The 13,116-nt window shown below is 37.6% G+C and overlaps 1 protein-coding gene across 1 annotated transcript; it reads left to right on the top strand.

Moving 5' to 3' along the window:
• Positions 1–751: 751 nt before the first annotated feature.
• Positions 752–12,451, top strand: LOC105057039 (uncharacterized). Its single transcript, XM_073248568.1, is given in 12 exon segments — positions 752–1,088; positions 1,329–1,344; positions 1,347–1,498; positions 1,649–1,801; positions 2,040–2,094; positions 2,222–2,280; positions 2,642–2,767; positions 5,430–5,564; positions 5,654–5,708; positions 5,836–6,014; positions 6,113–6,196; positions 12,133–12,451. Coding segments are annotated over 12 exon segments (1,155 nt in total). The 5' UTR covers positions 752–971; the 3' UTR covers positions 12,157–12,451.
• Positions 12,452–13,116: the final 665 nt, after the last annotated feature.

Below are 13,116 nucleotides of genomic sequence, written 5' to 3'. Positions count from 1 at the left end.
AATGTTCTTCTCAAAACAATACTTCAACTGTTACAGTGAAAGGCCCAAGTAATCCATAAAAATACTAGTCGTAAAACAAACAAAAATAGATAATTTTTTTTAATAACAAAAAATTAGGTTAATATTAACAAAGAAAAATATATAAAATTATTTTGAAATATAAATTATATTAGATTCGGATCGAGTCAGATCAGATAGGATCATTTATCTTAAGATTCAAATCAATCCAAAAGTCTACACGGATAGATCGGATCAGAATTCAATAAATTTAGATCCAATTCGAAAAAATAAAATGGATCTAATTTTATAATCTGATCAGACTTCATGAATTTTTTAAAATAGTTTGAATCAAATTTATAAAGATCAATTTGAATCGGATCATAGATCAATTCGATCCATTTATAGTCCTATCATCGTGTACTACAACCATCAAAGTATAGATAAGTCATGATCTTCAATCTAAGTGGAGTCATGGAACTCCAGTGGCCCAATGAGCTCGGTTTGTTGGTGGAGCCGATACATGTAAAAATATATATATACTAAATATTTTATAATGTATATGTATATAATTTTTTAAAAATATTTATATAATTTTAAATATTTAGACAAAAAGGCGGTCGCACGGTCTGGGCACGGGCTCGCTTGTCTCGGACGCCGCCTCTCCCCGGTCCTCCCACTAGCGTCTGCATATCTCGACACGTGCCCCACGCGTCCTCACGGATGCAAACCTATTTATATTCTTGTCTTAATACCAAGCTTTCTCGTCCGCAACCCCTCCTCCATCCGCTCTCTCTCTCCTCCCCCCTCCACCCACTCGCCGAGCTCGAAACCCTAGATCCCCCTAAAGCCCGTGATTCTCCATGCTCTTACCCTCAGTTGGGCTCCGATTCGCGCCCCTCCCACTCTCCAATCTCGCCTGCTGGTTCTCCTTCGCGTCTCCTTTCCGTCCGTTCCGTTCTTGATCGCCGGAGATGGCGAGCAACGTCTCCAGTGTCTACATCCATGTGGTGGATGATGTCATCAACAAGGTCCGTGATGAGTTTATCAATTTCGGCGTCGGAGAGAACGTCTTGACCGAGCTCCAAGCGGTGATTTCTTCTTCTCCCCTTTCCGCTACCAAAATCCGCTCCTCCCCGCCCCCTCATAATAATAATAATAATAATAATAATAATAATAAAATAAAATAATAATAATAATAATAATAATAAGGATTTTTAATCCGCTCTATTTCTGGGGTTTTGATCTTTTTTTTGGTGCTTGGATTTTGTTTCTTTGATTTGGTTTACATGTTTTGACTTACAAATGGATTCTTGGGAAAATAAATCCAGCTCTGGGAGACGAAGATGTGCAGTGCGGAGCCATCAGCGGGACGACAGAAAGGCCGCCACCTGCCCAGAAGCCTGCCGGACCGATCACCCCCGTCCATGATCTGAATGTACCATATGAAGGGCCTGCGGAGGAGTACGAGACCCCGACGGCTGAGATGCTCTTTCCACCTGTGAGTTCTCGGCTTTCCTTGTGCATTTGACTGCGTAATGACACTTTCGATGAAATCCTCGTTTTGTAGCGTTATCTGCCTCTGATCTTCTTTTTCTTTTTCTTTTCTTTTCTTTTTCAATTTTCCATTTTCTCTGGGCTTTGGCTGCAGACTCCTCTGCAAACCCCCATTCAAACTCCGTTGCCAGGAACAGATCAGTCGATGTATAACATCCCTACAGGCCCCTCTGAGTATGCTCCATCTCCAACAACTGATATCAGAAATGGTGTTGATTTAAAAGCTGGAAGGCCTAGCCCATACATGGTATGCTAATACATGAATGAATTATCTAAATTATATTATTTGTTCAGCAAGATAAACTGTCATTATTTATTTAATCTAGTTAATGTGGTAAACGATAGTGTTACTTTGGCATGCTCGATGTCGTGAACATATGCGACAGTTCCAAAGATTACCAGTTTATTAGTATTTCAAAAGTTTTATGTCATAGATGGTATTGATGCAATAAGGTCCTCCTGAACTTTGCTCATCAATTTTGCAGCAACCACCCTCCTCTTGGATGACTCAAAGACCTTTGGGTGTTGATGTTAATGTGGGTAAGCACAGGGAACTTGGTACTACTTGCTTGAGCATGCTGGTGGTAGTTTTGTCAACCAAGTAATATTATATGAACAAGTTGATAGTAAAAGATTGATGTGCTTTATGTGGTGTTGTGTCCTGAAGCTTACGTGGAAGGGCGTGATGAGGTGGATAGAGGAGCTTCTGATCAACCCATGACCCAGGTATACTGTTTATTGAGTATGACATTTGGGTTGCAAATTTATTGTTTATGCGCATGAACACATGTTTATAGATATTTGAAAAAGCTTGTTCATCATAGGGAATTGTGTGTACAAACTGTTCATACCTATTGGACTGTTATCTAGTTTCTATTTGCATTGTGTATTGCTTGAGGAAACATTTCAATGCATTTCCAGAATACTCCAAATGATTGCACATTTGTGAATTACAATTTTTTTCCTTTTCTATGATGTATTGGTATACAATCTTTTGTCTTTTGAAGTATACTATCAATTCCCACAAAAGGGTGTGAAGTGGTGAAAAGTTGAGTCTGGAGCTAAAAAGGTCGGTTTGGATTTTCAGGACTTCTTCACGATCTCCTCTGGAAAACGCAAAAGGGACGATTATGCTTCCCAGTTAACTTCTGGAGGTTATATGCCGCAACAAGATGGAAGTGGTGATGTGATGATAGAATTTCTTCCACCAGAGGTGAATTGTAAAACTTACAAAATCATGGCCTGCTTTCTTATTTTTTCTCCTACTTTAATTGCAGTAGAGAATAATTTGTTGTTGATGCCGCCAGACTTATTAAGGTTAGTTCAGTCTGTCAACTGATTATGTTTGTGAAGGTGGAAAGTGCCCTGTGCTTTGTTGATATCTCAAAACACCAATTAGTGATGGTTGGCTGGAAATGCTACGTGATACGGATAATTATCATTTCCAACTATAACCGCAATGAACATGCTTTAACTTATCAATTTGGTCTGTAGTAATTTTGCCCACTAGTTCCTCGAATCTCTGTTGTGACTTTTCTAGTCCTTTTTTTTTGGGGGGGGGGGAGTATTGCATATTCAGGTGCATGAGATTAGTGTCATCATAATAATAATCATTAAAGAAGTTATAACATCTATTTCTTACATTTTGGATGTATAAATATTTCATAATTTTCATGTGGATGTCAAACATTGTAAATTTATGAAGTGCCTCTTTTGAGCATGTCCTTTCTGGGCCAACTAGAATGATCTAATGTTAAATTAAATGGGCAAAGAAATATATTGAAACCCAATAACCTTCTGCATGGAGACTTATGTAAAGTTTTGTCATTATTGTATTCGCTTTTGCCAATGTTAAGCCTAGCTATGTTTTCCTACAATAATGGCATAGTTGCAGAATCAATGGGGTTAGGCTTGCAACTCTATAACAACAAATGTTCGTTTCAGATGTGTCAAGGATGTGCTTATTAGAAATGTATTGTTGTGTCAAGGGTCAAAGACATTCTCAAAGGATGGTGCTAATTTGCATAGCTGCAGAGCAGTGTGTCTATTTTACTGTTCGTAAGTTCCATATGCTAAAAGAGGCCATCCAAATGCATGAGGTTCCCGCCATTGCGGGGTCTGGGGAGCATCAGAAATGTGCAGCCCTACTCTGCATGTGGAGAAGTTGGTATCATGTTTCGAACATGTAACACCCAGCTCACAATGGAGCTACCTTACCATTGCACCAAGGCTTGTCCTCTTGCTAGGTTGCATATGATATGCTTAAATTTTCATTGTAAAGCATTATTATAATTATCAAGCATTGAGACATGTTTGCAGTGTTGGCTTTGTGAGTCCTTCTTGCTAATTCCTATAAAGCATGCCATGTAATGTACCCCAAGCATTTTGTGTAATCTTTCTCATAACATCCATTCATGTTTTGTTTGGTAAGCACAATGATGCAACTCCATATAATTTATGGTAAAATTGTCAACTTATTTCATTGCACTTGTTCTGCATATCTGTCAGAAGAGAAGCAAGATTTTATGTTGGCTATGTCAACTGGGTCTGATGGTAATCGTCAAAAGTGGGGATCTTCATAGATAAAGTGGACCCAACTGGAGAAGATGCCTTACAAGCTTCTTTATTTCCTGGCTCTTTATAAATATCTTGAGCTCATCAAAAACAATTTGATCATAAGATGGATCAACCATGGGCATCCCTTGTCATTCAATTGGATGTTACTTTACAAGATATTTGACATTGAAGACCACCTCTATTTTCTTAATTGATCTTTCAAACCTTGGACCTCTATGCCCTTTTTTCATGTGATTGTCTTTTCTTGTGGTTTCTTCTCTTCCGTAACTTCACAAAATTCTCCTTTTGAGCTTCTCGCTGTTGTTGCTTAATTTTTTTCATAACAAATTTAGCATTTTTTTGTTATAAATAAACTATCTCACCATTTTCTCTACTCAAGTCTCAGTTGACAGTAATGTGTTATTTAATGACACAGCATTCAAATTTAACGATCTAAGAGTACAAATTTTATTTGTTTTCATTTTATTGTTTTGAAGGACCAGTAGTTTAGAAAAACAGAATTTTAAATTTGATTTCTATTATCCAGGTTGTAGTATGCTGCAGTCTACTGTGTATTATAATTATGTTATTAATAAAAGATTCTGGCTGGAGGATGTGCTTGTACCTTTTATCCTTCTATTCTTTCTGTTTGATCAATTTTTGTAAAACATTGGTATTGCAATAAAAGAATAATACTGGGCTCTGGGCCTAACAGTGGTCATACACTGGTGTTATCACCACTCTCATGCTTCAGGTAAAGTTGTATATATTGTAATCTTTGACTCATAATCCTTTTTTTGTTTCCCTGATTAAAACTGATGTGTGAGGATATTTATAAAAGAAGTCAAGTGAACAGTTTGAGATTGAAGTTCATTCTGTTCCACGAGCAAGACTTTCAGGCCAATATCAACTTTCAAAAGTACAAAATCTAATGCCCACCCATCTATCCATCAGTTGGGCACAATTAACTTTGGTTTAACATTATGAGAGGGTTTATTTTATAATTTTGCACTAATACCAGATTTAAAATATTTAAGATTCAAAAGATGCTTATCTAGTAGAAAATGTGAACTGATGAATATTTGCAAGCCCCCATCATCGATTGTGTTTACAGACCCAGATGGCATTGTCCACCATCATATGCAACAGTATACTAGTTCTTAAATTTGGACACTTTGATATTTGCAGTTGGAAGTACAATGCTTCTTTTATTTTTCTTTTTTTTTTTTGAGGAAATGGATGTAATTTTTTCTACTGTTAGTTTGCAACATGTTAGCTGGTATCATGTGTGCCTCTGATCATCATCTTTCATTCTTTAGAATCAGCCAAAAGAAGTTCAAGAATCGATACCTGGACGTGATCGAGAAACTGCGATTAAGATTCTATCGAAGAAGGAAACAGAAGCAGCTCCAGTGCTTCCTCAGCAGGATGGGGTCAATGATGAATATGATGATGTATTTACTTAATGTTGAATAATTTTAAATTTATTATTCTTTTTTATTATTTCCTTTTATTGACATTATTTTGGGTTTTATTTTTGAAGCTGTTTCATTTCCAGGGAGTTGCCAATGAAGACTACAATACGCCAGCAGAAGATGGTAAATTTCTAGTAAAATACTGAATTACATTTGAGTGTGAAATGTTTTTAATACGGGGATATGCTTTTGAGAATTTTGTTGCAAGCTGACCTTTATGTTTTTTTTTTTTTGAATCCCATTTCCTCAGTTGAACTACGAGCTGCTACCCCTGCTGTTGGCACACCAAAACCAGCTAAAAATGAAGCAGTTGAGGATGATGAGCCTTCTCTGAATGAAGATGATGACGACGATGATGATTTAGATGACCTTGAGAATGGTGAGGAAGAGCTAAACACACAACATTTAGTTCTAGCTCAGTTTGACAAGGTAACTGCTATGCCTTTTGTCATAGGAGTGACATGTTGAGACAAGGTATTTGCTATCTTACTGGTTCCCTTTAATTTTAATTTTTTTCATTTGAGTAGGTAACACGGACAAAAAGCAGATGGAAGTGCACTCTCAAGGATGGTATCATGCATATCAACAGTAGGGATATTCTTTTTAATAAGGTGTGTACTTTCAAAATACGACATTTGACATAATTTTTTTCCCCATCAGCTACAATCTCTCAAGATTTTTTTTTCCATCAGCTACAATCTCTTAAGAAGATCATTTTAGCTTTTCTGGGCATTCAGTCCTGTAAACTATATTTCTAGCAGTCTGTCCATGTGTTTTCTTAAATTTTTGGTAGCTAAAATACTCAAGATTGCTTGCAGATGTTTTCTCTTGTCCCTTTTAGAGAGACAATAATATCATTTAATTTTTGGTGGATTCCTTAAATGTCAGACATCTTTTACTGAGATATATTGTTGTGGGTGGCAATAATTATTAGCATCTGGAATTTAATAGGCTGGTCATTCTATTAGTTAATTATTGGTTTGGCCATTTTCCTGCAGCTGAATTAAATTTTGTGCGTCATATGCCATTGCAACGCTGATCTTTTTTGTTAAATTTAAGATGCTCTGTATTAACATTTTGTTGTATTGAACTATGACTGAAACTTTGCTGCCTGGGTTTCTAGCATTAATGCAACTATCTGATGTCTGACATAGCATCTGCATAAAGTCTGAAACTCATACACTTGCCTATAAAATAATGCGATTTATAGGCAACAGATCTTTGCCCAGTTAGTTCAGGTTGATGTAGGTCTATGGAAGATCAGGATTGAACTCTAGCAGCATCATTTTATTTAATAACATTTGGTACTCTTCTGCTTAAATGAAAGATGATATGATAACTCTTATTTCATGAAGGCACGGAGAGAGATTATTGGTTTGTGTGAGCAGAGACAAGTAGAAAACCTTCATGAAGTGTGTCACCTGCTTCATAATTATAGTTGTCTTATTTAGGGCTGGAGATGGGCTGGGTTGGGCCAGGCCGGGTTGGGCAACCCCCTATCTGAGCTCGGCCCGAAATTTTTTGGGGCTTCAGGCCGGGCTTAAGCCCAAAATTTTTGAAAAACCCAAGCTCGAGCCCGGCCCGAGCCTAGACCCAAGCCTGGCCCGAACCCGATTGGGCTAGCTCGAAAAAAGAAAATTACAATCTTCGACTCCTATGCTGCATACAGTGGATCCCCTCCATTGCCGGCACTCCTCTCCCCTATCGAGACTTCACCATCCACTCCAATCACCCCCTCGCCATTGACCTTGTATCCGTCGAATGCTCATCCTCTATGTACTGTCTTCAAAAAGATCATGAAAAAAAAATCAAGAATCGATGAGATCCAAGTGAAGGAAAACAAACAATAATTGATATCTAAGGAAAATAATCAAGAAAAAACTTAAAAAAGATTCGAGAAACTAATTGAATCGAGAAGCCCTCCATGGCAACCGCCTTGCTTTGCCCTCAGAAATGAGGAGGAAAAAAACAACTCTCTTTCATTGACGGGAATCTTATTATTCCCGGAAGGGGCAAAGAGAGGGTGGAGAAGCGGTGGTGGAGACTTGAAAATAAAGATAAATAATAGAAGAGAGGGAGAATTCGTTTTGCTTTTTAATCCCCCTCCTAGTTTCCACTTGCTCTCTACCTCGGTTTTTATTCCCACTTCCTTCTTACGATAAAAAAATCCCCACTTCCTCTCTCCCCAATTCATGGCTGAAGCGATGCATGATGGAGAAAATATATATACTATATTTAAATGATAGCGTGCCACGGACCGAATTGTGACCATCATTTGGCAAGATGGGATCATAGCACATGGATTGCCTATGCTTCCACAGGCGGAGATAGTGGGGCCCACACTTAGGGCCTGAGGCCGATCGTCCACCACACTAGACCACATGAATCTGATGTTAGAATTGGATCAAACAGTTGAGATTACTCAAGATCACTTGGTTTCAGTTGGGCTTAATATCGGGTCTTGAATGGGCTTAGATTCGGACCAGGCTCGGGCCTGGCCAAAGGTATGCCCGAGCTCGGCCCGAAATTAAATGGGCTCTAAATTTTAGCTCAAACCCGGTTCAACTTTTTTTGGGCTGAGCCCGAAGCCCGACCTGAAGTTGGCTCGGTCAGGGCCCAATTCCAGCCCTAATTGTGGTTGATGCACACTGATTATGTCACAAGGAGAACACTTTTTTGGGATTTTTACCTGCCTCCATGAGAACATGACATGACATTTGAGAATGGTGGGACATGCCTAGGACGCATCTGGTTCCAAGTCTCAGACTAGCAGGACACCTCTTACTTGATGTGGACCCTGGTATCTCAAAAAATGATCTTTTATTTTTTTTAGACTGATGAAGATAATGAAGATAAGACAAACCCGAAAAAAATGTCTAGCACATAACTCCTTGCCTCCAAAGTTCGTGCCTTCTGATGGTCTGTGATGCCAACTGAGGAATATGAAGGGCTATAATAGTGGTTGTTCATGGCAGATTTTCTGTTCTGATTGTAATAGCAACATCATCTGTTCTACGGTTGGATAGCTCACAGCCATGTCCATGGCAGTTGTTCGGACTTCTGTGAGCCATATTTGAGCAGTTTTTCATTGCTAACTTACTGCAATCAACCATATTTGAGCATTTTCTTTTCTTCCTTCGTCAATATTCCCATATTTAAAAATACCCTTTCTTTAATATTCTTGCTAACACTTTTCTTTGTTTTTTTAGTAGTTTAATTTTCTCACAATTTTCTGAAGAGAAAATTTTGATAGAAGGGTTCTTCTTCTGCACTACTTTCATTTATTAGATAGCATATAAATACACGTTTGTGTGCACTTGTATCTCAAAATGGTCCTCCTCTTAGAGAGATTTAGATTATCAATAAGCAGTGAGATATTGTCATATGAAATTTAAGATTTACAAGCACAATCCATGTACAAATTGGCCGTATCTTGTACATATTTCAGTTCAGAGCTCAGCATGTCTGGAGAACACTATGAACATTCTGGAACTTCTTGGAGATCATTCCGATTCAAAAAATTTTGATGTTCTAAAGGCTTCCCTTCAGGATGGTCTATGAATGTGTAAAACAAGTAGCATGTGCATGAACTGGCGAAAAGAATTTTTCATGGTCTGGTCAAAACATAGTTGTTGAGAGGTAGGGTAATAGGAGGTTATGATGCTTGAATTTCCTCTGAAACGAGATCAGGCTTTATGTGTTTTCTTTGATTCTTCAAAACTGGATTGGCTGCAAATGTACGAGGCATCTTAATCGCCACAAAACAGAAGTGCAAGTTGGGGATGAGCAACTATATTTATTATGATGAAGATGCCATAACCATGTGACTTCATTGTATAAGAATACTTCCAGAACTTGGCAAACAAGGGGAGATCAGAACCTTCAAATGAAACATATCACTTAATGACCTACAAGAAAACTTAGGCAGACAAGACAAAACATTCACTTCAATCTCTGTCTATGCATAAGGTATCTTTTTAAACAAGGTTAATATATAGGCTCCTAGTTCTCTAAAAGAATTTTATGAACAACTTCCCAATTAGATTTTGGTCCTCTTATGAATTCTTTGGGCATTTAAGTCACCCAATCATGTCCATACATTTGCTTAATCCACTGTAAATATGTGTTGGAGACTAAATGATACTGGCCTGTTAGGGACTTGGCCTGCAAACTGTTATTCGGAGCAAAAGATTTGCCTTATGATGGCTGATGGAGGTTTATCAGAAAATTCTACTCAGTGCTGACATTTTATAGATTGCTTGATATGTTTGACTGTCACTTACACCAATGTTAGCTACTATGTTCACATTCCAAGCCAAGCTATGAGTTAGCCACGAAAACCTTAATAACAAGCTCCACTTTGAGTACTACATTATCTCTTAAACTTGGCCAAAAAGAATTATTTATGTTTGCCTATGTTATATTTCAACTTTGTACTTGTTATGATTTAAATTAAGTTAGTTGCCTTGATATTAGACATTTCCTACAGAGTAATATGTCTATCACTTATCCCATTACCGAGTCAAAATGCAAACCACCATCTCTTTCTCATTAGCTGATGTGGAGCGCTAGGCCATAGCATCTACTAATAAAGTCATATGGTAACGACATTGTCATTTATGGCTAATCCCTAAGCTGTGCTCCTGGTTTTCAGCTAATCCCTTGTTTCTTCACGAACAGATGAAAGCATGCAGAACTTGGTTGTTATTGTACCCAAGTAAAACCATGGGGGCATCATGACTTCCTATATTCATATCACTGAACAAGTTGCCAATGTTTCCACTGGAACAGAATTCCTTCTGTTACTTATTTAGAAGTTGGTTGTTTTGGATGTCCACTTGGCATCTCAAGGGGAAGTACTGAAAAGTTGAGATTTTGGAAAATGGAGCAGTCTGCAAACAGTTCAGGAAACCTCATTGTATGCAAGAAATGTGGTCAGATTTGGTTTTGATTATGTAGAAGATACAGTCAATTGCTCGATGCACTTGTCATGCATGATGTACTCCATATATGCAGGATCCTATCACTTGTGAATAATATTATAAAACTATTTTAATGAAGATTTTTTTGGCATTTAGATATTTCATAGTAAAACTATGGAGATATTACAAGTAATAATGACAAAAAAGAAGGCTACAAAATACCAAGGATGTTAACTTTTAAACATGTGGGATTGTGGGGAAAAGAATGAAATGCCTGAAATTAATCAATCATAGTGAGCTTGTAGTATGGCAATGACCAAATACCTGAGATTTAATAACCATTATGAGTACAAGGTGGTCTGTTGCTATTATGATTGGATTAGCATGTTGATTGCAGTTGATGCCAACTCAGTATGAAGTTATTCGAGGAAAGAGTTAGTGGACTTTGTAAATGAAAACCAAATAGAATAATATAAGTTACCAAATAGAATCATATTAGTTGGGATAATTGCTGCTTTAGTTTATGTGTGATGGAGAGGGCCCGCACATGCACGCTCGCGCACACAGTCCAAAAAGAAACCAGTACCCCCCGGATTATTTGGACATTGTAGCTACTTCAAGACAGTGAGGAGGACTGATGCTTTGTAGTTGGTATGCCAAGACCTTAGCTCCCTCATTTGTTTTTCATTTTTTTTTTTTTTTAAATTCTTTCATTCCTGTCCGGGTTTTCTTGGCTCTCTTTCCTTCATCAGGCTAAGAAACTGTGGTGATGTTTTTTGGGCTTTTATTTCCTTGTCAAGCTATGAAATGGCAGGACTGATTTTGTTTTGGTTTTGCCCTCTGATGTGATTAAAAAAATTAGGGTTACAGCCTTATACATTGAGTGAGAGTGGAGCCATGAAACATGGACTGCATATGCATATCATGATCTGCCATGTCTCACATCTTGTGTCCAAGTGAAACATGTTATATTGAACATGACATTGCTAGAAGTGCCACGCACAGATGCAGGATTCTGGTGTTGCAATGGATAGGCAAATGAAGTGTCAGAGAGTGTCATGTTGTCTCAGGAAGTCTTCAGGTCTCTCGAAGTATTGTCGCTTATACAAACTCAAAACAGTTGTACAAGCTAAAAGGAGAATTTCGCAGCTGAAGTCTGAAGTCTGAACTCTGAAATCATGGATTCTTGTGATGAGTAGGGAACTGAGTTCATATTCAATGACTGATGTTGGTTTCAATAATCTAATGCATTTAGGGAACTTAAAAACTTGCATTTCAGAATTCTTTATCAATATTACCTTCTGAACAATCAAACATATCTTTGGGTTATCCTTGTTGCAGTTTTTACTGTCAAATCCATGGTGTACAAACTTAAAATCTTCAATTTCAAATATTTCATGGCTTTAGGTAGTGCCTATACAGGCTTTGTTCTTACCTTTTTACTTTTCTAATATCCACTTGTGAGCTGCTTTTATTCCATTCCACATCTGCGTGTAGAAACCGGGTTCCTATAAAGCAATTTATTATTACTTCTTTTGCCATTTTTTGTGAAGCTTGATTGCTATCTTTGACAAAATATATCAACTTCTTAGATATATCTGAGAGAACTTATTTTTTCATTTCAGGCTACTGGTGAATTTGAGTTTTAAATTTTGTTATCAAGACATTGTCTAGAGGTGAGAGTGATGGCAGATCAACATGTGCGTGGGCTGAGTGTTATCCTTGCAGGCGCTATGTTATTTGGTGAGTATGGGAATCGATACCTTGGAGATAATGTGAACATAAAAAATTCCCATACTGAATGGACTGCCAGGGTTGTTGATTTTCTTTGTAAAGATGCTAAAATTAATTGGACATTGTAAATTTGTTTTTCTGAAAACAACGAGAACAACTATGTCCGTTATTTATTTTCAGCCATTTATACTTATTCATGCCAGGTAACTATATCCTTTTGTTTGGCTGAACTATGTATAGTATGGTTTCCTCTGAGTAGATGGTGAATTACTCTACCAGAAATGCTTCACCGGACAAAATTTGTTCTGTCTGAGGCTGCACCGATGGGGTTGATCATGGTTTAGACTATCAATCCGTTTTGGAAGCCTATGTAGAAGCTGCCTTCAGAATGCCTCAGGTTTGAACATATGGTTTATATTATCTTGACATCTAGCATCAAGCTATACTTTTTGATAGTGAGATAGGCACACGTCTTGAACCATCTTGCCATGGAGAGTTGGTGCATGATGGATTTGATTTGTGTTGTTTCATTTATGGTGCCCTGACCGACGAGGTTTTGGCGTTAAAAACTAGTAAGATAGTTCTAACTTCCAAGATTTTGAATATAAAGATTTGTGCATTGCAGCTTGTGTGACAGCATTCTTGGATCTCTGCATCTTTCATCAGAATGAGCTTGTGTTGCACTGGGTCATGGCAGGCAACTAGCTTCTTTCTCTGCTGCATCTTAAGATATGAAACTCTTCGAAGCAATTTAAAACTTAATTCTTCTCTTTCAACAAATATATCCAAATTATCTGACTAAAGCATTCCATAAAAGTAACATAAGTGGTAGTAGTATTATATGGATCTCATACATCAGAGTAAGAAAAGATCTC

The sequence above is a fragment of the Elaeis guineensis genome, chromosome 14 (assembly GCF_000442705.2).
Source record: "Elaeis guineensis isolate ETL-2024a chromosome 14, EG11, whole genome shotgun sequence".
NCBI lineage: Eukaryota > Viridiplantae > Streptophyta > Magnoliopsida > Arecales > Arecaceae > Elaeis > Elaeis guineensis.
Note: the sequence above shows the minus strand (reverse complement) of the source record. Positions and strands in the feature narration are given on the sequence as shown.